This window comes from Talpa occidentalis, unplaced genomic scaffold, assembly GCF_014898055.3.
Source record: "Talpa occidentalis isolate TD23 unplaced genomic scaffold, MPIMG_talOcc4v2.1 talOcc4.11, whole genome shotgun sequence".
NCBI classification, from domain to species: domain Eukaryota; kingdom Metazoa; phylum Chordata; class Mammalia; order Eulipotyphla; family Talpidae; genus Talpa; species Talpa occidentalis.
Genome location: NW_023601104.1, coordinates 39,812,479 through 39,832,512, shown reverse-complemented (window position 1 = coordinate 39,832,512; position 20,034 = coordinate 39,812,479). Strand labels below are relative to the sequence as shown.

General features: G+C 37.8%; 1 protein-coding gene across 6 annotated transcripts in view; it reads left to right on the top strand.

Annotated features, from left to right (window-relative positions):
• Nucleotides 1-20,034, top strand: part of CHD8 (chromodomain helicase DNA binding protein 8) — a 62,596-nt gene that overhangs the window by 31,886 nt on the left and 10,676 nt on the right. For 4 of the 6 annotated variants that reach the window (XM_037503012.2, XM_037503011.2, XM_037503009.2 and 1 more), the window contains exons 6-26: nucleotides 2,619-2,801; nucleotides 2,881-2,949; nucleotides 3,311-3,366; nucleotides 3,883-4,000; nucleotides 6,759-6,842; nucleotides 9,041-9,178; nucleotides 10,900-11,021; nucleotides 11,164-11,407; nucleotides 12,465-12,641; nucleotides 13,949-14,092; nucleotides 14,319-14,574; nucleotides 15,199-15,409; nucleotides 15,666-15,861; nucleotides 16,357-16,524; nucleotides 16,714-16,893; nucleotides 17,045-17,155; nucleotides 17,473-17,669; nucleotides 17,933-18,132; nucleotides 18,213-18,393; nucleotides 18,475-18,564; nucleotides 18,829-18,932. In XM_037503012.2, coding sequence (XP_037358909.1) covers nucleotides 2,619-2,801; nucleotides 2,881-2,949; nucleotides 3,311-3,366; nucleotides 3,883-4,000; nucleotides 6,759-6,842; nucleotides 9,041-9,178; nucleotides 10,900-11,021; nucleotides 11,164-11,407; nucleotides 12,465-12,641; nucleotides 13,949-14,092; nucleotides 14,319-14,574; nucleotides 15,199-15,409; nucleotides 15,666-15,861; nucleotides 16,357-16,524; nucleotides 16,714-16,893; nucleotides 17,045-17,155; nucleotides 17,473-17,669; nucleotides 17,933-18,132; nucleotides 18,213-18,393; nucleotides 18,475-18,564; nucleotides 18,829-18,932 — 3,229 coding nt within the window. The remainder of the gene's footprint in view (nucleotides 1-2,618; nucleotides 2,802-2,880; nucleotides 2,950-3,310; nucleotides 3,367-3,882; nucleotides 4,001-6,758; nucleotides 6,843-9,040; nucleotides 9,179-10,899; nucleotides 11,022-11,163; nucleotides 11,408-12,464; nucleotides 12,642-13,948; nucleotides 14,093-14,318; nucleotides 14,575-15,198; nucleotides 15,410-15,665; nucleotides 15,862-16,356; nucleotides 16,525-16,713; nucleotides 16,894-17,044; nucleotides 17,156-17,472; nucleotides 17,670-17,932; nucleotides 18,133-18,212; nucleotides 18,394-18,474; nucleotides 18,565-18,828; nucleotides 18,933-20,034) is intronic. The other 2 variants (XM_037503010.2, XM_037503014.2) reach the window with 1 other exon arrangement.

Here is a 20,034-nt window from a genome sequence, read left to right as displayed (position 1 = left end):
CTCTCACCCCCCTGCACCTCTGGCCTTGTATGTGTAAATAAATAAATCTTTAAAAAAAAAAAAAAACTGTAAAAATTTACTAGCTTCTAAAGTGATTGAGACATTTTACCCTGCTACTGGTAGAGTTACATTTTCACATCTTCAGCATCTAGTATTGTTAATCTACCCCATTCTTTTTATTTTTTTTATTTTTTTTATTTTTTTATAGAGGCATGCTTTATTTATTTGTTTTGCTGGTTTCTTTGTTTGTTTTGTTTATACATGCACTGGGTACAGTCAGAAGCGTGGGAGGGCGAGAGAATTCACCAGAGCCAGAGCGGGGAGCAGAGCAGGCAGAAGGACCGAAGTACACTGCTGAGGGGAGCAGCGGGCGGCAGGAGAGGTCTGCGCGCCATGTGGGACCCTCCTCCGGTGGCCGGGGAGCAGCCGGGGATCGAACCGGCGCCGCAGAGGCCGCGCGCAGCTTCGCAACCCAGCGCTCAACCGCTGCGCCACCGGGGAGGCCCTACCCCATTCTTTTTAAATAGTCTGCAGTATTCCTTGTTTTAACTATATGGTAATTTGTTTAACCATTCTCCTTTTGATGAGCATTAAGTTTTCTCTAGTCTTCTACTACATCAAGAAATGCTGTATATGTACAAATTTACATATAAATTATCTTAGAACTGTAATTGCTGGATCAAAGGTCATTATTAAATTTTCTTTCAAAGGTGATATCCATATATATATATATATATATATATTTTTTTTTTTTTTTAAGTAGAGCTTTAGCTTTTGAAGATTTTTTTTAATTTGTGCATACAAGAACTGGGGTACAGGCCAGAGGTGTGAGGGGTGAGAGGATTCACCAGAGACAGAGTAGGGAACGTAACAGGCATATCTACTGAAATACACTGCTGAGGGGAGCAACGGGTGAGTCAGAAGAGGTCTGCTGCACTATGTGGGTCACCTCCCTTGCTGGCCGGGGATCGAACTCGTGCTGCAGAGGCTGAGAATAGCTTCATAGTGCTGTGCTTAACCCCTTGCGTAACCATGGAGGCCCTTGAAGAGTTATATTTTTTAGTATTGCTTTATATTGTGCTTAACATTTGGTAAGGCCCAATATGCTTTTCCTAGTTATTCTTTGGTATTTATTTCTCATTGGAAGTTTAGAATCAGTTTATCTAATTAAAACATTCTGTTAATTTTGTTGTCAGATTTGTGTTATCAAGGAGAATTGTCTTACTCTAGAACACTACATTTTATCCCCATTCGTCGTCTTTTATGTCCGATAGTGTTTTAAAATTTTCTTCATATGTATGTTGTATATTTCTTACTATATAATTGTTTAGATAATTTTATTTCCAAAAATAGAATCTTTACTCTCATATTTTCTGGCTGTGTCTATATAAGAATATTACTTTTTTTTTTTTTTAAGATTTATTTTTTATTTCTACAATAGCTTGGTTACAGGCCAGAGGTGCAAGAGGGTGAGAGGATTCACCAGAGACAGAGTGGGGAGCAGGACAGGCAGACGGACGGAAAGCATTGCTGAGGGGAGCAGCAGGCACAACAGGAGAGGTCTGCCACGCCATGTGAGAATCTCCCTGGCTGGCCAGGAATTGAACCTGCGCTGCAGAGGCTGCGGACAGCTTCACAGCTCTGTGCTTGACCTGCTGCACCACCAGGGAGGCTCGGAATGTCACTCATTTTTAAAACAGCAGGTTTTCAGGGACATAACCATGATTGAAAAATAATTTTTCTATCACTTCCAATTTTTTATTGTGATCTGCAAGTATTACTTAATTTAAAAGTATTTAACTCGGGCCTCCCACTATGAATCTGTCTGCAGCCACTGCAGCACAAGTTTGATCCTTGGCCAGGGAGGTGACCCACAAGGCGCAGTGGACCTCTCCTCACTTGCCCATTGCTCCCCTCACCAATTTCAGTAGATCCACCTATTCTGTTCCCCACTTTGTCCTTGCTGAATCCTCTCACCCCCCCCCCAAACCTGTGGCTTATTCCCCAGTTCTTGTATGCATAAATAAAAATAAATCTTAAAAAAGAAAAGTATTTAACTCAACCAATTGAAAGAATAAAGTATACTTAAAATGTGTCAATAATGGGAAACATCTCCATGAAATACTGTTAAGTAAAAAAATAAGCAGAACAATATGTATAGTGTCTATGTATATGTGTATACACACATAAAGAAAAAAGCTTGAGAACTAAAACAGAAACAAAATATTCTTACATCTTTACACTTTATGGTTGTTTATGGTGTGAAGTATTTTGCACCCTGCAGATTGAGAGTACTATTTCAGTTTTCCAGAGCTTCTTGCCAGTAGTATCCATGTTTCTTTCAGGTGGATTCTGGTTCTTTAGTAAAATAATTCAGCAAATTAATTTATTCATAGTCTATATGAATAATTTATTAATGTATGGACATAGAATAAATTTCATGCTTCGACATCACATAGTTTGATAAATAAGCTCTTTGGGTTTGATTTTTCATAAGAATTTTGAAATAAGATCTAATGACTATGGGAGGTTTTAAATGTTTCCCTTTTGAAAGACCTCAGTACTAGTCACACTTTGTGTAACAAGTGTGATTATTTTAATCATTTTTGTTTCTGTAGAAGAGACGCTCAAATCGCCAAGTTAAGCGAAAAAAATACACAGAAGATCTGGATATAAAGATCACAGATGATGAAGAAGAAGAAGAAGTGGATGTAACTGGTCCGATAAAAACTGAGCCTATCCTCCCTGAACCCGTGCAGGAACCAGATGGCGAGACTTTGCCTTCCATGCAGTTCTTTGTGGTAAGCTGAGAACTTGTAATTTGAGAGGCTGGTTCTGCTGCTCCTAATCTTTGTTGACTGACTACAACTTTTGCTACAGGAGAATCCCAGTGAAGAAGATGCAGCCATTGTAGATAAAGTGCTTTCAATGCGGATTGTGAAGAAGGAGGTGAGACTTCTATCTTTAATATTAGTCCGTAATGCTATTTTGTCAGGCTTTATTTAATGAGCACCCTTGGTTGTCAGAATATATTGCTAGAGTATCATTATGAGAGATGTTGGAGGAAAGTTAGCCAAAAAGTAGAAACTGTCTTATTGCCTCTTCCTGGCTTATTCATTTAAAGTGTGTAAAGATTTATTTTTCTACCTATCAAACCTCTAATATTTAAATACCAATTTACTTCTTTAATCTTTCAATCAAATAATATATTCTGTGAGAATTGATATGAAATTCCACATGTATGATTAAAATTAAAGATTCTTTCTTTGACAAATAAGGTATTAGTAACTGTAATTTCCTTTTTTCTCAGCTTCCTTCTGGACAATATACTGAAGCAGAAGAATTCTTTGTCAAGTACAAGAACTAGTATGTGATCTGTGCAAAAAGTTTTTCACCCCAAATTTCCCAGGGTTGTAAAAAGTTATCCTGTATAGGCTATTTCGGGGTTGGGGGAGAGATTTGTTTTTTTTTAGTGGTATCTAGCTGTTATGTTGTTTTCAGTGAGGAAAATTGCTGTTCAGAGAGAAATTCAGGAATTAACATGATTCTTAATATTTCTTTGTAAGAAGGTGGGGTGAAGGTGATTGCTGACAAAATCTCTTGCCTTCCTGTATACCTTAGTCTAACACTAGGACCTGCTACACAAAGTGTGACTAGTGGAGAGACCGAATTAGCATCATTTGGATATCTGTCAGAAATGTAAATTTTCAAACCTACCTCAGACTAAGTATTTATGTGCAAACTTAAGTTTAAGAAGCACTGACCTAGAAGACTCACCCCATATTTAAGCATGTCTGCTTCTGGCTGATTTCCAAATCTTGAACACTAGCCTACCAGTTCCTCTTTTTCACATCATGACGGGCTATTTCCATCCTCTTCCAGCTCTTATTTACACTGTGAATGGGCTACCATCTCCCAACTTGAGAAGGATAAGAGGATCCATCAAAAACTAAAACGCTTCAAAACCAAAATGGCTCAGATGAGACACTTCTTCCATGAGGTAATTATGAATGCTATTGCCTGTCATTTCTTTCATTAAAGGGTCAATTACTATGTATCTTGATCTTGACCGATTCTTTAAAAGACTTATAGTTACTGTGTATATACATGAAATTTTAATTTTGATCCTTGGACTCCCCTTACTTAATTGCTCCATGCTTTGTTTTCCCAGCTCTAAATATGATATTTTTATAAGTTACAGGTATTTGAAATTGATTTGCTCAACATTCATAAAGTATTTCCAGAGTGGATGATAAATCAAACTCTGGTCCAATTGAGGTATTCTTCCTCTAGTGTTCATCTGTTGATGGTATCTGTAGATAAATATAAACAGCTATTCAGTAAGAGAGAACATTTATTTTCTCAAATTTCTAATCTATTATTATAAGAAATAGTGATAAAGGCATTTTAATTTCTCATATCCCGTGTTTTGGGAAGATCACTAGTTAAACAGTGGAGCATGCTTAAGGATCTCTTGAGCCATATTTAAGCCCTCTGTGTTGCTTTGAAAGTTTTGTGTACATATCTCTTTACCAAACTTATTTTTCATCTTTATTCTGTATACTGTATTAAGTGCCCTAAGAAGGATTCATTTTCAGAATTTCTTAGAGCAAAAGGGAAAAAGGTCTTGTGAGAAAGATTGAGAAAAGGATTACAATGTATAACCAGCCCCCCCAAAAAAGTTCTAACAGATCAATCTGTTAAAACTATACCACCAGGTTTGCTACTAAATGAGTTATTTTTCTTATTATCTCAAGAGGGCAAGTAGAACCATGAAGCGTTTATATTTCTTTTTATAAGAAAATAAGGATAATTGGGTGGTGCTTCCATCCATGTTCTTTTTAAACAAGTTCTTTTTGATTTGTGAAATGCTCGATGAAACTGTAATCTCATTACAGTAGGCATTCGATGTACGATTTGTGATCATTTAACTGAGTTCTGTTAACTAACTCATACACCAGTTAAATCTGCCTTTATAGGTAGACAATTTAACCAAATCAGTCATTCATGTATTCATCATTTTACTGTACTAATCACTGTAATAAGCAAACCAGACATGATCTCATGTAGCTCATTGTCTAATTGGCAATAGAGATAAAAAATTGAATTGTGATAAGTACTAGGAAAGAGAACATGGACATACAAAAAGAGAACAATTGCCTACTTTGCTTTGAATAATATGGGAAGATTTCCCTGACAGCTGGGTTAACAAGGCAATGAGCACGTGTAAATAGTATCCTTGGAGTGAGAAGTAGCATATGTGAAGTAGCCCCTGAGATAGGATTGGAACTGAAAACACAGTGAAGTTAATATATAACAGAGTGAACGGCCTAAGTGAGATCTGAAGTTTAGGCAAGGAGGTGCTTTGTGAATCTTATAAGCAGCTTGTGTTTTTTGTTTTGTTTTGTTTTTTATTATTCTAAGTGCAAAGGGGAACCATTGAATGCTTTAAAACAGGCCAAACACATAATCCAATTTTTGCTTCTAAATGCACCTACCTGGGCCTCCCCTGGTGACACAGTGGTTGAGCGCTGGGCTGCGAGGCTGCCCGCAGCCTCTGCAGCGCCGGTTCGTTCCCCGGCCGCCGGCGAGAGTCCCACCAAAAAAAAAAAAAAATGCACCTACCTTTGCAGAATGGATTGGAGAAGAATAGACATGAAAGTAGGATGAGCAGTACAGAGGCATTTGAAGTTTTCTAGATGAGAAATTATCATGACTTGGACTTAGGTTTATTGGGTAGAGAGAATTTATTTCAAAGTAGAATTGACAGGGTTTGGTGTGATGTCTTATGAGGATAGGTTTCTGATCTGAGCAAATAAATAAAATCAGAGGGCAGGGGAATTCTAATAGTTCTGTACTTTCTTGTAGAACATTCTGCAATAGAATGGTTGTGACCTTAGAATCAAACCTTAAAGAATTCTCCCTGAGTCAGATGTCCTGATAAAGCAAGGGGACTTATATGCCAGATTGATAGGTGAAAGATACATCACAAAAACCAAGGGGGCAAAGTATCTTAAGAAAAAGTAGGATTTTTTCCCTTAAGCTTGCTCCGAGATCACGTGTAGAAATCTTGCATTATTTATCTTAGGATACAACCCAAATAGAGACCAAGGGGAAAAAGATCAAGTGAATGTAACTGAGAATTGTCCAAAACAAAACAAAAGAAGGGTGGGGAGAGAGAGAAAAAGTCAAGGGAAGAGTGTTTCAGGAGAGACTAGTGAATTATTGAATACTGTGTAGCGATAAAGTTAAGATCAGTACAGAAATGTTATCATTGTATTTGGTTTTTGGACATGACTAATGATCCTGAGGAGATTAGTTTAGTTATATGATCAAAGGAAGAGTGAAATGGATGGACATGTGAGATTGACATGCTGTGTGTTTAAAACCTATGAAAGTTTGAGTATGAAGCAGAATAGAAAAGTAGTTGCAAAGATGGGAAATGGTAGTGCATGTTCATATGGTTATAGTCCAATATAGAGGGATTGCTAAAACATGGGATGGATTTCAGGGCATATATGGAGAAAGTAACCTCTGTTATGGAGAGGAGACATTTTCTCTCATAACAGGCAAGAACATGTGTGCAGATATAGCAAAGTTTGGAGGATTTGATGATATGGAAGTGGGGAGCTCTGATTTGATAAATTGTTTTCTTAATAACTCTTGAAGTAGGGTCATCAGCTAAAGGTAGGATGGAGGGATAGGTTTACTTAACAATGGTCTTTAGGTCTTATTGTTTGATTTCTTAATTCCTCTAGGATGAAGAGCCCTTCAATCCAGACTATGTAGAGGTGGATAGGATATTGGATGAGTCTCACAGTATTGACAAGGACAATGGCGAGGTGAGTTGGGACCATGGAGGAACATGAAAGACTTCTTCTACTGGTCTGCTTGCCCATCCTTTATTTTTCAGTTATAACTGAATTATCTTTTGGACTGGAAAGGTACTTTTGAATTTTTCTGAGGGATCCTTAGAGTGATACTGAGAAGGTAAGGGGTAGAGAAGATTCCTATCTTCGGGCTTTATATACTGAAAAGTCATTCTCTTTGGTCTCCAGCTTTTCTCAGATTTTATATAGGAGACCCTTGATTCTCACTTAAGGGTGACAGGTGGGGAGGAGAAAAGGGTACTTCACAAATTTTCAGATTTATGAATATAAAAATATTTGTTCATATTTATAGCTTTCTGCATGTTGTTGAGAATTATTTCCTGAACTTATCATCAGTTAAATGCATTTTCATTTGTCATTAAAACAGATCTATGGCATTTGATTCAGTACTTTTAAACAGATTGTGCTGTCTGACTCCCATGGATTCAAATTGAGTAGGTCTATTGTGGGACTGTATTTTCACATTACTCTCTAAGTTGTTCTCATGCATAGACTGATATGGTAAACACTGCTCTAGAAGCTTTCTTAGACTGGGTAGCAGAGTTTACAGATGCTAAAACACTTGCAGATACAGTCTCATACATTACTATTTTCATTTTCCATGAGTCTTACAGATCTAAGCCACAGTGAATTTGACAGTCTCTTCTGTAAAACTCCTAAGTCTACTTTATTTAATGTTTTTAAGACCACTCACAAAGTCAACCTTAGATGTCCAAGGCCTATTACAATTCAGTACATCTTCAAATCCTAATGAGCATGCCTCAGATAACATATATTCTGCTTTTTGAATTAAAGGTGTGAGTTATTGTTTGTGGGAGGTGATTGAAAAATGCACCAGTTATTAACCTGGTTAGGTTAAATACTGTTAGTTAGCTAAAAGGATAGGTTAATTACCATTATTCCCATCATTTTCAGCATCACAGCCTTCACAGCCTTAAAAGTCTTATGCTGACTACCACACTATACTTATCCTCCCCAGAATAATTTCTTTTGGTTAGGCCTGTTTTGGAAAGTATTATAACTGGCATGACAGATGAAGCTGTTATAGTACTCTGGTTCTGTAATTTATGTTCTCAGTATTGGATAAAAACATTATGTGTACCTATGTTCCTTCTCCCAAGTGAGTTTAATTTGTCATCCTTTTTACATTACCTAATAGTAGAAATAAGTATTTGAATAAAGCCCTTGTAAAGTAAGTTATGATGCTGCAAAAATATGTGACCTGGACAAATGACTTGACTTAGAATGTGACCTGACTTCTATGATAAAGAAAAAGGTAAAGGAGTAACTGGGTTACTTCTTGATCTGTAACTCTGGAGTTACTGTGTCTTCAGACTTCTTGCTGGCTTCTATGAATTGGTAGAGATTCTTGTTGATTAACTCTAGGCCCAACGTAATTCTTGCTTATAAACCAAAAATGGAAATGCAGTGAGTGCAGTGATCATCTTGAATCATCTTGCCTCTTCCCTTGCAGTGAAATGCCTATATAGAGCATTGTGCTGTAGTTAGAATTTCAGCATTTTCTCTTCTTCACTTTTGTTACTTTCTTCAGTGATACTATCTTCTAATTATCTCCTAGCTTCCTGAGGCTCACAAGGAAATCTCTTTACCACCATAAGACCACTCTTTGAAGAAGCATCTGCATTCAGAGCATCAGGAACTCTGAAGTCCAGTGATTTCAGCCCTACTTTGCTCCTCTGGGTTTAACCTGTTCCTCACTTCTAAAAGTAGCCTCGCTTCCACTATATCAGATTTGGTGCCCGTATGCTTATCTTTTACAAGCCTTATCTTTTCATTTTAACTTAACTCAGTAGAGGTTAGGAAATAAAGGAAAAGAAGTTTTTCTTCCTTTTTTTTTTTTCCTTTGGCATCTGCCTGTTTGATAAGCATAATGTTTTAGTTCTTAATGTTCTAGAAACAACCAGATAGAAATTTAGAGCAGGTACTTATAAATTGTGTGGAAGAATGATCTAAGCCAAAATAGTGCAATACATCAGCAGGTGAGCAAATGATTGGTGCAGTCAGCTTGACCTTTTCGATGCCTTTAAGTTATTGACACTTTGTGATCTGATTCTGTAATCAAAATCTTATTCTTTAACCACAGCAGAGAATACACAATTAGTTTATAAAGGCTTTGACTTCTTTCCTAGCCTGTAATTTACTACCTGGTGAAATGGTGCTCTCTACCCTATGAGGATAGTACCTGGGAATTGAAAGAAGATGTTGATGAAGGCAAGATTCGAGAATTTAAACGGATTCAATCAAGGCACCCAGAACTCAAAAGAATGGTAAATACCTTTGCATTTAGCATATAAAGTCCATGTACGGCTTTATAATTTTCCTTCTACAAAAGTTAATGTTGTTTTGACTTTTTGTTATTGAATATTTTTAAAAATATACAAAAATTGGGTAAGTAGTATCATGTATCTATTACCCATCTTTAACAGTTAACGCATAGCCATTTTTCATGTGTTTCTCTTCCCAGTTGTTCTCCTGTTTCCCAGATTTTTTTTTTAAAGATTTGTTTATTTATTTATTTATTTATTTATACAAGCACTGGGTACAGTCAGAAGCACGGGAGGGTGGGAGAAAGTAAGTTATGTGACCTGTCACCAGAGCGGGGAACAAGAACAGGCAGACTCACAAAATACACTGCTGAGGGGAGCAGTGGGTGCGGCAGGAGAGGTCTGTCACGCCATGTGGGACCCTCGCTGGAGACCGGGGATCAAACTGGCACTGCAGAGGCTGCGGGCAGCTTCGCAGCCCAGTGCTCAACTGCTGTGCCACCAGGGGAGGCCCCCCAGATTATTTTAAAGCAAATTCCAGATTCCTTCATTTCATCTCTATAAATATTTTAGTGTTTATGTCTAAAAAATGAATAATACCATTATCACATTTGAAAAATTTAACCATTCCTAACTATTATTAAATATCTAGTCTATATTTCCCTAATTGTTGTCTATTTTTTTTTTAAATTTATTTTATTTATTTATGCATACAAGAGCTAGGGTACAGGCCAGAGGTGTGGGAGGGTGAAAGGATTCATCAGAGGCAGAGTGGGGAATAGAACAGGCAGATTGTCAGAAATTCACTGCTGAGGGGAGCAGCGGGCGAGACAGGAAAGGCTTGCTGCACCATGTGTGTTAGCTCCCTGGCCATGGATGGAACTCGTGCTGCTGCAGTGGCTGCTGGTAGCATCATAGTGCTGAGACTTAACCCCTTACGCCACCAGGGAGGACCTCTGGCTTCTAATTTTTAATATTGTTTGAAATGGATTCCAAATAAGATCCATATATTGCTTTTAATTAATATGTCATTTTAGTCTCCTTTGACCTCCTCTTTCTCATTTGCAACTTTCTCTTGAAGAAACCAGGTAATTTGTTCTCTGGGATTTTCCATAGTCTGAAGTTTACCAATTTCATTACCCTTGGTACTTTTTGAATGTTCTCTGTCCCTTCTAACTCCTGTATGGTTAGGTGTAGAGCAGTGTGGTCCATTAGAGCTTTTTAGAGCTGTGCTGCCCAATACAGTAGCCTTTACCCATATTTCACATGCTGAATAGTGATGTGTGGCTAGAGGCAGATATAAAACATCTTCAGTTATTGATGAAAGTTCCATCAGACGTCAGTGTTCCAGAGGCTTGATCATAATAGGAGTGAGGGCCACTAAGTGTACTATCATTTCTTCATTTATTAGCTGGAATCTTCTATAAAAAGAAGTCTCACTTACTATTTGGTTACCCTGAGATACAGATGGTATAGGAAAGGAGTATAAATGCTTTAATTTTTAATTTTTTAATTATCGAAGTAGTTCTTTAGCATCCTCCAGAGTAACTAGTGGATTTTTACTCTTTTTAAGATGTAAGTAAAAATTCACAAGCTTGAATAAATTTGACGTTTTAATTCAAGCAGTAATGTTTTTGAATTGAGTTCTACCAGAACTACCTAGTAAGTTTGTCTACTTTAGTTCATGTCTCCATCTCATTTATTCAAATTTCCTATTTTTTTAGACTCGTCCACAGGCAAGCGCCTGGAAGAAGTTGGAGTTATCACATGAATATAAAAACAGAAACCAATTACGAGAATATCAGTTGGAAGGGGTCAATTGGTTGCTTTTTAATTGGTATAACAGGTAAAGGAAAGAGTGGACCCATGAGATATGGGCTAAGTCTGGGATTATTTGTATTACTTTTCTTTTGAAACTTTGTTTTTATATACTCCTTTTTAAGATGGTATCTTTGACATATTTTTCTTTTTCCACGATGAATATGCAGGCAGAATTGCATCCTGGCTGATGAGATGGGATTGGGCAAAACTATTCAGTCCATTGCCTTCTTGCAGGAGGTATATAATGTGGGCATCCATGGCCCCTTCTTGGTTATTGCCCCACTGTCCACAATTACTAACTGGGAGCGAGAATTCAATACATGGACAGAGATGAATACTATTGTGTATCATGGCAGTCTGGCCAGCCGGCAGATGATTCAGCAATATGAAATGTACTGCAAAGATTCACGGGTGAGATACATGTCTTCGGCCAAGGGACCTGGTATTTTAGAAGCTTTCACATGAATAAAAGACTTTTGATACTCTGGTTTTAGTGTAATTCTGTGCAGATTGTATAGGACTTTTTTTTTTGTGTGTGTGTGTGTGGGACCCTCGCCCGTGGCCGGGGAATGAACCAGCGCTGCAGAGGCTGCAGGCAGCCTCTCAGCCCAGCGCTCAACCCCTGCACCACCAGGGGAGGCCCTATAGGACATTTTTTTTAGGACTTTTTTTTCAATCTTGCTATTTGGATCCAGTAGAAGGTCTAACTTTTTTTTCATGAGGACATACATTTTAAATAGAATTTTATTTACCAGCATTGGCTTTTAATCAACAAAGTGATTTTCATTCTGAAAATTTTTCATTCTGAAAATCACTTAGCCACTTTAATTCCTTGATCCATGTGGTGGTGAACTCAAATCATTTCCTCTCTTGCCTTTTTTTACCCCCTAGTCTACTGAAATTTTGAACAGTTCCTTTTTCTTTGTGGACTTGAAAATATATTTGAATCACTTACCCTTTTTTAATAGCAAGTTTTCTACCATCAGTTTTCTGTGCTTTTTATTTCAACCAAACCACATTTATTCAAGTCACATTTTACTGTTCTTAATTTTGTTTTGATGGCTTGATTCTTCTGTTTTTAGGCAATTACCAGTATTTCCACATACAATATTAGCTATTTTCACTTTAGATTTGTGTGTTTCAGCGGTGCCCATCATTTGTGGATTTCATTGTTAACCAGCAAAATACTAAGGCTGAGATACATGAACTAGGCAAAAATGTCCAGCTTCATTCAGTGAGGACTGTCATAGTCCCAAGAACTAAATATGTTGAGGAGGCAATGTGTCTTACATTCAGTGATTTGGCACTGTTTATCAGGAAGATAAATGGCATTGAAGGTGGGTGGTGGTGCAGTTTGTATTTCCTACTAAGCTTGCCTGAATTTGGAAAAGAAAATGTGTAATTCAGAAGAACTCCTTGTTTTAGGTATGTTTTAGCCTTTTTCTGACTTTACTGACTTCATGCTTAGGGGCGCCTCATCCCAGGTGCTTACAAGTTTGATGCCCTGATCACCACTTTTGAGATGATTCTGTCAGACTGTCCTGAGCTTCGTGAAATTGAGTGGCGCTGTGTTATCATTGATGAGGCCCATCGACTGAAGAATCGTAATTGCAAACTACTTGATAGTCTTAAGCATATGGACCTGGTGAGTCCTCACATTTGACTTGTGGACAAAACACCTGGATTAAAATAGCCCTGATTTACTGTGAAATTAAAATAACCCCAATTTAGCAGAGAAGAAAAAGAAATCACCATCTTGCTATTGGGTGGTGGGTATTGATCTATGGGATCTCTGGGAATGGTTACCTAAAAGTTACATAAGTTTTAGAATTAGAAGGCAGATTAAGCTAATGGTTCTCAATCAGGTGGAGAGGAGGGATTCTATATTAGTTACCTATTGCTACATAGTAGAATACCCACAAACTTAAACAACAAATACATTTTTCAGGATTCTCTAGCTCAGTAATCTGCCTAAGATTCAGCTAGGCCATTCTTCTGGTGGTCTTGTCTGGAGTCATTAATGTATCTGCAGTTCGCAGTTGGTGCTGGTTGTTGGCTGGGTCACCTGGGCTCAACTTCAATGCAGACATCACCCTCTAATAGGTCAGACTGGGCTTCCTTACATGGTGGAGTTGGAGATGGAAGCTTATAAAGCATTTGAGTTATAGGGTCTGAAATTCACACAGTACCACTTCTACTGCATTCTCTTTGTCAAAACATGGCACACCAAGATTCAATGGGTGAACCTTGATAAGAGGAGCTACAAAGAATTTAATGGCCGTATTTAGAGGGGGAATATACTAGGACATCTGAGGGGGGTTGGGTGTGGAGAGACATGTAATTGGAAAGAAGGCATATTCTGAATTGTTTATTTCATCGTCGCAGTGTTTAAGTTAATTCAATGTGTTAAATAACATCAGGGTTCTTCTTGAATGTTTTATGCTTATCAAAACATGGAGCAAGAGGCTTCCCTGGTGGCGCAGGGGGTTAAACATCAGCACTATAAAGCAATCCGCAGCTACTGCAGCATGAGTTTGATCCCTGGTCGGGGAGGTGACCCACCTGGCGCAGCAAACCTCTCCTATCTCGCCCTGCTGCTCCCCTCAACAGTGTATTTCAGTTAATCTGCCTGTTCTGCTGCTCCCCTCAGCAGTGTATTTTAGTCAATCTGCCTGTTCTGTTCCCCACTCTGTCTCTGATGAATATTCTCACCACCACCACCACCCCCATACCTCAGGCCTCCACCCCCGCTCTTGTATGCATAAATAAATAAATCTTTTAAAAAAAAAAAAAAAAAGGAGAGAGCAAGTAAAAGAAAAGGGAGTAATCTGGTCCATTCTCATAATTTTGTAGATAAAGTTATACACTCAGTAGAATATTCCAGAAGTCCTTTGTGTTTTTGAATTTTATCATTCTGAATTTTATCATTTGAATTTTATCATTCATGTGTAGGAACATAAAGTGCTACTCACAGGAACACCATTGCAAAATACAGTGGAGGAACTGTTCAGTTTGCTTCATTTCTTGGAACCTTCACAGTTTCCTTCAGAATCAGAGTTTCTCAAGGACTTTGGGGATCTCAAGACAGAGGAACAGGTAGGAAGTCTGGTGATAGGGCAGATAAAAGATAAAGTTTGTACTAAGTAGATACCTATTGCCATACACATCCAAAACCTTTCTGGACTCTGTGTAGCCTTGTCCTTGCATCATTTGGGGGCATTGTCCACTTAGATACTGGAAAACTTATATCTTCTCTGTTTCCACATTATCTGAAAGTGTTTGTCTTCTTGTTTCTGATTTCTTTTCTCTGTTTTGGACACAGGTTCAAAAACTACAGGCAATTCTTAAGCCAATGATGCTAAGAAGACTCAAAGAGGATGTTGAAAAAAACTTGGCACCCAAACAGGAAACTATTATTGAAGTAGAACTGACCAACATCCAAAAGAAATACTACCGGGCTATTTTGGAGAAGAATTTCTCCTTCCTTTCCAAAGGGGCAGGTCATACTAATATGCCTAATCTACTCAACACAATGATGGAGTTGCGTAAATGCTGCAATCACCCGTATCTCATTAATGGTGAGGAAGTTCCTGGAAAATAGCTGAATTTCCGTAAAACTTAAAGTTCACTTTCTAAGTGATATACCTCAGGAAAAATGGATGCATTGACTAATCCAGACTAATTTGGGGATGAAGGAGAGTTCTCCTTTTAATAGGGTTCTAAATTGAAATGTCTTTGTCTATTCTACCCTGCACAATCTCCAAAATTAAATAGAACCTATTATTAAAAATTTCATGAATAAGAACTCAGGTCATTCTGTTCTGTGTATAAATGTCCTCACTGTTACTCCATTTTGCTGGTTCTAATTTGGATGCCAGTAGAGTGGTCATAGCCATTTGCATGATCTATCCTAGTCCTTGTACACATACTTACACATCTTAGATACCCTGTTAAACCCAATTATAATTGTAAGACTGACTTGGAAGGTTTTGATGTAACACATCTGCAGATGATTTTGTATTTTTTTCATGCTGAAATGTATGTGAGAAATGTTCATCTCAAATCATTACTGGGTTTTTTTTTTGTTTGTTTGTTTTTGTTTTTTTTTTTTTTTTTTTTTGCTTCCATATTGTAGTTAAATAAATCACAGTCTTAGTAGGTTTCTCTACATCTTACCATCAAGTTTAATTTTTTTTTGGCAGGTGCAGAAGAGAAAATCCTAACAGAATTTCGAGAAGCTTGCCATATCATACCTCATGACTTCCACCTGCAGGCCATGGTTCGTTCAGCTGGCAAATTGGTTCTTATTGACAAGTTACTTCCAAAACTGAAAGCTGGTGGCCATAAGGTTCTGATCTTCTCCCAGATGGTACGCTGCCTGGATATCCTAGAGGATTATCTAATCCAAAGAAGGTGAGAAAAGAGTCTTTATAAGCCTTGTGTTCACTGTATCCTCAAAGCTACAAAGAGTAGAAGGTCCTGAACTGTGCCCAACTTCAGTAGAAACTGACCAGGTCTGGAATGAGAGGCATATTTAAGAGGCATATGCCTAAGTTTCTGATATGGTTTTTGGCCAACTGGAGACATGGAGATACTAATATTGATCCTAATATGTTTGGTCTCTGTCTCCTTAGCCAATTAAAATTTTTTTTCTGTGACTCCTATACAGGTACTTATATGAGCGTATTGATGGGCGAGTTAGAGGCAACCTTCGACAGGCTGCTATTGATCGCTTCAGCAAGCCTGACTCCGACCGCTTTGTCTTCTTGCTATGTACCCGGGCTGGTGGACTTGGTATTAATCTCACAGCTGCAGATACCTGCATCATTTTTGATTCAGACTGGAATCCACAAAATGACCTGCAGGTAAAGGAAATTGCTGTCTTAGAACTAAGTACATAACCTAGGAGATTTTTCAACAGGATCAGGACCTCTTAGGAAGTGTCTTTCAGAGAGTTTGGAATTTTTTACTTGTTTAGGAGTGGCAGTTTAAATCAGAGGTCAGCAAACTTTTTGTAAAGAAACAGTAAATATTTTAGACTTTGCAGACCATATGAGCTCTTTTGTTACTACATATCTCTGCTTTGTTGCACAAAAGAAGCCAATGGTATATGTAAAGAATGGGTGGGACTCTGTTTCAGTAAAACTTTATAATAGAACTGGGTAGCTACAGTGCATAGTTTGCTCACCCCTGGCCTGCATGATAAGGCAGTATCCACCTGGAAATTGAATTTTGATTTGGAGTTAATCTCATGACTGCTTTGTAGATGTGAATTGATATTTTGTATCCTTTCCCCATCTGTCTCCTACCCCCATCTCATATTTCCTTTGTTCTTTCCTTCTCTCCCTTTTTTTTAAAAGGCCCAGGCACGTTGTCATCGAATCGGGCAGAGCAAAGCTGTGAAGGTGTATCGTCTTATCACTCGTAATTCCTATGAGAGAGAAATGTTTGATAAGGCTAGCCTCAAATTGGGACTGGATAAGGCTGTACTTCAGTCCATGAGTGGTCGTGATGGCAACATTACTGGAGTGAGTCCTTTTAGACTATCGATATGTTTGTAGCAGGTCATGATGATAGAGGGAGGCAAAAACTATGTCAGCACAGGAATCTACCTTGTATGGATTTTCAACTACTATTTCTTATAATGAACTAAAATACTATGATATAGTTAGGTAATATTCTTAGTAGTCTTTTCATCTTTCTATCGGATTTTGTAGATCCAACAGTTCTCTAAGAAGGAGATTGAGGATCTCTTACGAAAAGGAGCATATGCAGCCATAATGGAGGAAGATGATGAGGGCTCCAAGTTTTGTGAAGAGGACATTGACCAGATTTTGTTGAGACGAACCACAACCATCACCATTGAGTCTGAAGGAAAGGGGTCTACCTTTGCCAAGGTATGTTTTGTCTGTGCTAGAGGCTAGTAAAGACATAGATAAAGATAGGAATTTCTATATTTTAGGTACATTTTTTTAATGTAGTTACGGTTTTCTTACTGCTCAAAAAAATGTTACAGTCAACATTCTGTGTTCCTTTATTTCTCACTAGGCAAGTTTTGTTGCTTCTGAAAATCGGACAGATATTTCTTTGGATGACCCCAACTTTTGGCAAAAGTGGGCCAAAAAGGCTGACCTGGACATGGATCTACTCAATAGCAAGGTGAGCTTACTCTTCCTTCAAGGAGGAAGTGTTGCAGAAGAAACATTCCTCATAGGAGTCTTTATAGCTACTCTGATTCTTCAATGTTGACCTTGTTTTATGATGGCATATATATAAGGATCATTGTACAAACTCTCTGTATAGGAGGCCCCAGAAAACTACTTGTATTTGCTTACTTGAGTCCTTATAGATTATTTTGAATGTCAAAAACTTTGAGTATCTATAAATTTATTTCCAAGGCTGTTTCAATCCCTGATTGTCTAAATTCCTTTCCCATGAACATATGAAGAAAGTTACCTCTTTTGTTCTCTGCATAGAATAACTTGGTGATTGACACACCTAGAGTACGGAAACAAACCCGCCACTTCAGCACTCTGAAAGATGATGACCTGGTGGAATTTTCTGATTTGGAAAGTGAAGATGATGAGCGACCACGCTCTCGCCGACATGACCGTCATCATCCCTATGGGCGCACTGACTGTTTTCGGGTGGAAAAGCATCTCTTGGTATATGGGTAAGAGTCTGCCTTTCCATCCCATGTAGAACATCTCTGTTCTAATAGACACCCTGTTTACCTTTCAAATTGGAGCTGTGACAGAAGGACTAAGGGGGTTGGTTGCCTTTGAAGAACTTGTTTCTATTTATTCTGTTCTTGTGATTTCCCAACATCTTTTTGTCTCCACCATTTGGGAGATGTGATTTTGGCGGACAGAGATATATCAGTGAGTTGGCATTTCCAGGAAAATGCTAATACAATTTCCTTTTTGGTTTTTCCAGTTGGGGACGGTGGCGAGATATCTTGTCTCATGGTCGCTTCAAGCGCCGTATGACTGAACGAGATGTAGAGACAATCTGCCGGACCATTCTCGTGTACTGTCTTCTACACTATCGTGGGGATGAAAATATCAAAGGCTTCATTTGGGACTTAATTAGCCCTGCTGAAAATGGCAAGACAAAAGAATTGCAGAATCATTCAGGTAATTATCAACTCTTTACTTTTCATCTTTCTATAGGTTACCTTATCATTTTCATGTCCAAGGGTTTTTCTCAATCCAAGTCTTCAATGTCTCTCCTGTCCAAGGTCTTTCTATCCCTGTGCCTCGTGGACGCAAGGGGAAAAAAGTAAAGTCACAAAGCACTTTTGATATCCATAAGGCAGATTGGATCCGGAAATATAACCCTGATACTCTCTTCCAAGATGAAAGTTATAAGAAACATTTGAAACATCAGTGTAACAAGTAAGAATAGTACTTAGCAAATATTAAAGCATTTTCCACTTCAAACTTTCTATTATTGAGCCAGCTCTTCTGCTCTTCTAGGGTGCTGTTGCGGGTCCGAATGCTATACTATCTGAGGCAGGAGGTCATTGGAGACCAAGCAGAGAAGGTGTTAGGGGGTGCCATTGCCAGGTAAAATTATGCTATGTTTTTTTTTTATGCTCTGCCTTATTTCAAGAATGATTCGTTTATTTCCCTCTATAATGTCTTTGGGATACCTAATAATTAATGTTTATATATCATGTCTTTAATTCTATACCTTATATAAGCAGGAGGAAATAGGTAGACACATGAGTATTTAAATGAATGGATAGAAGATACCTGGCTAATATTTCCAAGGATTATCATATCCATTATCTGCTTCATTATGCTGACTCTGACCTCTTACATCTTTAGTGAGATTGACATATGGTTCCCAGTAGTGGATCAGCTGGAGGTTCCAACAACGTGGTGGGACAGTGAGGCTGATAAATCCCTGCTCATTGGCGTCTTTAAGCATGGTAGGTACCTTCTTTTAGCTTATTCCTTTCCTGTTGTTGATTTGTGTTAGAGATAGAATATTTAGTATTAATTGAGTTCTCCGATCTTCGATAAATTTAGGTTTAAGTGGTAAGCTAGTTCTTAAATATCCAGAGCAGAGCAGTTAGTTTTTATAAATAGTTGTTCGAGAATGACCAGACAGATAATTAAATCTCAAGGCAGGAAGACTCCCATCTGTTTTTTAATCACTGTTACCAATCTTTAGGTCATACCCTCTCAGTTAAGGTTCCACAAATCAGGGGAGGTACTATATGCCTACTCATTAGTAATAACCACAGTTAATTGTTTGGGTTTCCTGTGGCTTGCTAAAAGTATTCTACTTGTATAGTTATTTTTTTTTCCTGTGACCCTCGTACTATCCATTTGTCTAAATGGTCAGCAATTTAATGACGTGAGCAACAGTGTTTGACTGAAACAAAAATAAAATATTAAAAGGGGGAATGTTCCCTTTTTGTCTTGCCTAGAAATAAACCCAGGTATTAATAGCAGTGACCACTAACTTCCCATGAATCAGTAAATTCTTTTTTCCAAAGACTTTTCTGTACTTCTATAAGGTAGAAGTGATTGAGTTAATCTATGTTTTTTTTTTAAGTTTAAAGGGACAAGAAAAAGCAGACCATTTATAGTCTTTGGTTTACTTGTGAGACACAGAGCTGATAAGAGTCCAAATATCCTGAAATGTGTTTATTCATTTCATTCATTCTTTCAGTGTTAATCAGACATTCAGAGTCCTATTTGTTTGTAGGTGAAGTTTCTTATGCTTTATTTGAGAATGTGTTACCTAGCTCTAAATTATTCAACTTTTTTAGTTTCTTTACCTTTATTGGACGAATAATAGAAAGATTACCAGTTAAGTGGCTATTTAAATCTATCACCATTTTATGTAAACTGATTAAATTCCCTTCTTCAATAACTTATACTAAAACTTTTTATGACTCTACACTCTGTAGAAATGTTGAATATAGTATTATAATCCAACAAAACTGTCTCGATTATATATCTTACTTAACTTTTGCAAAATAGCACACATATCATATTTACTCTATCAACATACCAAGTAAA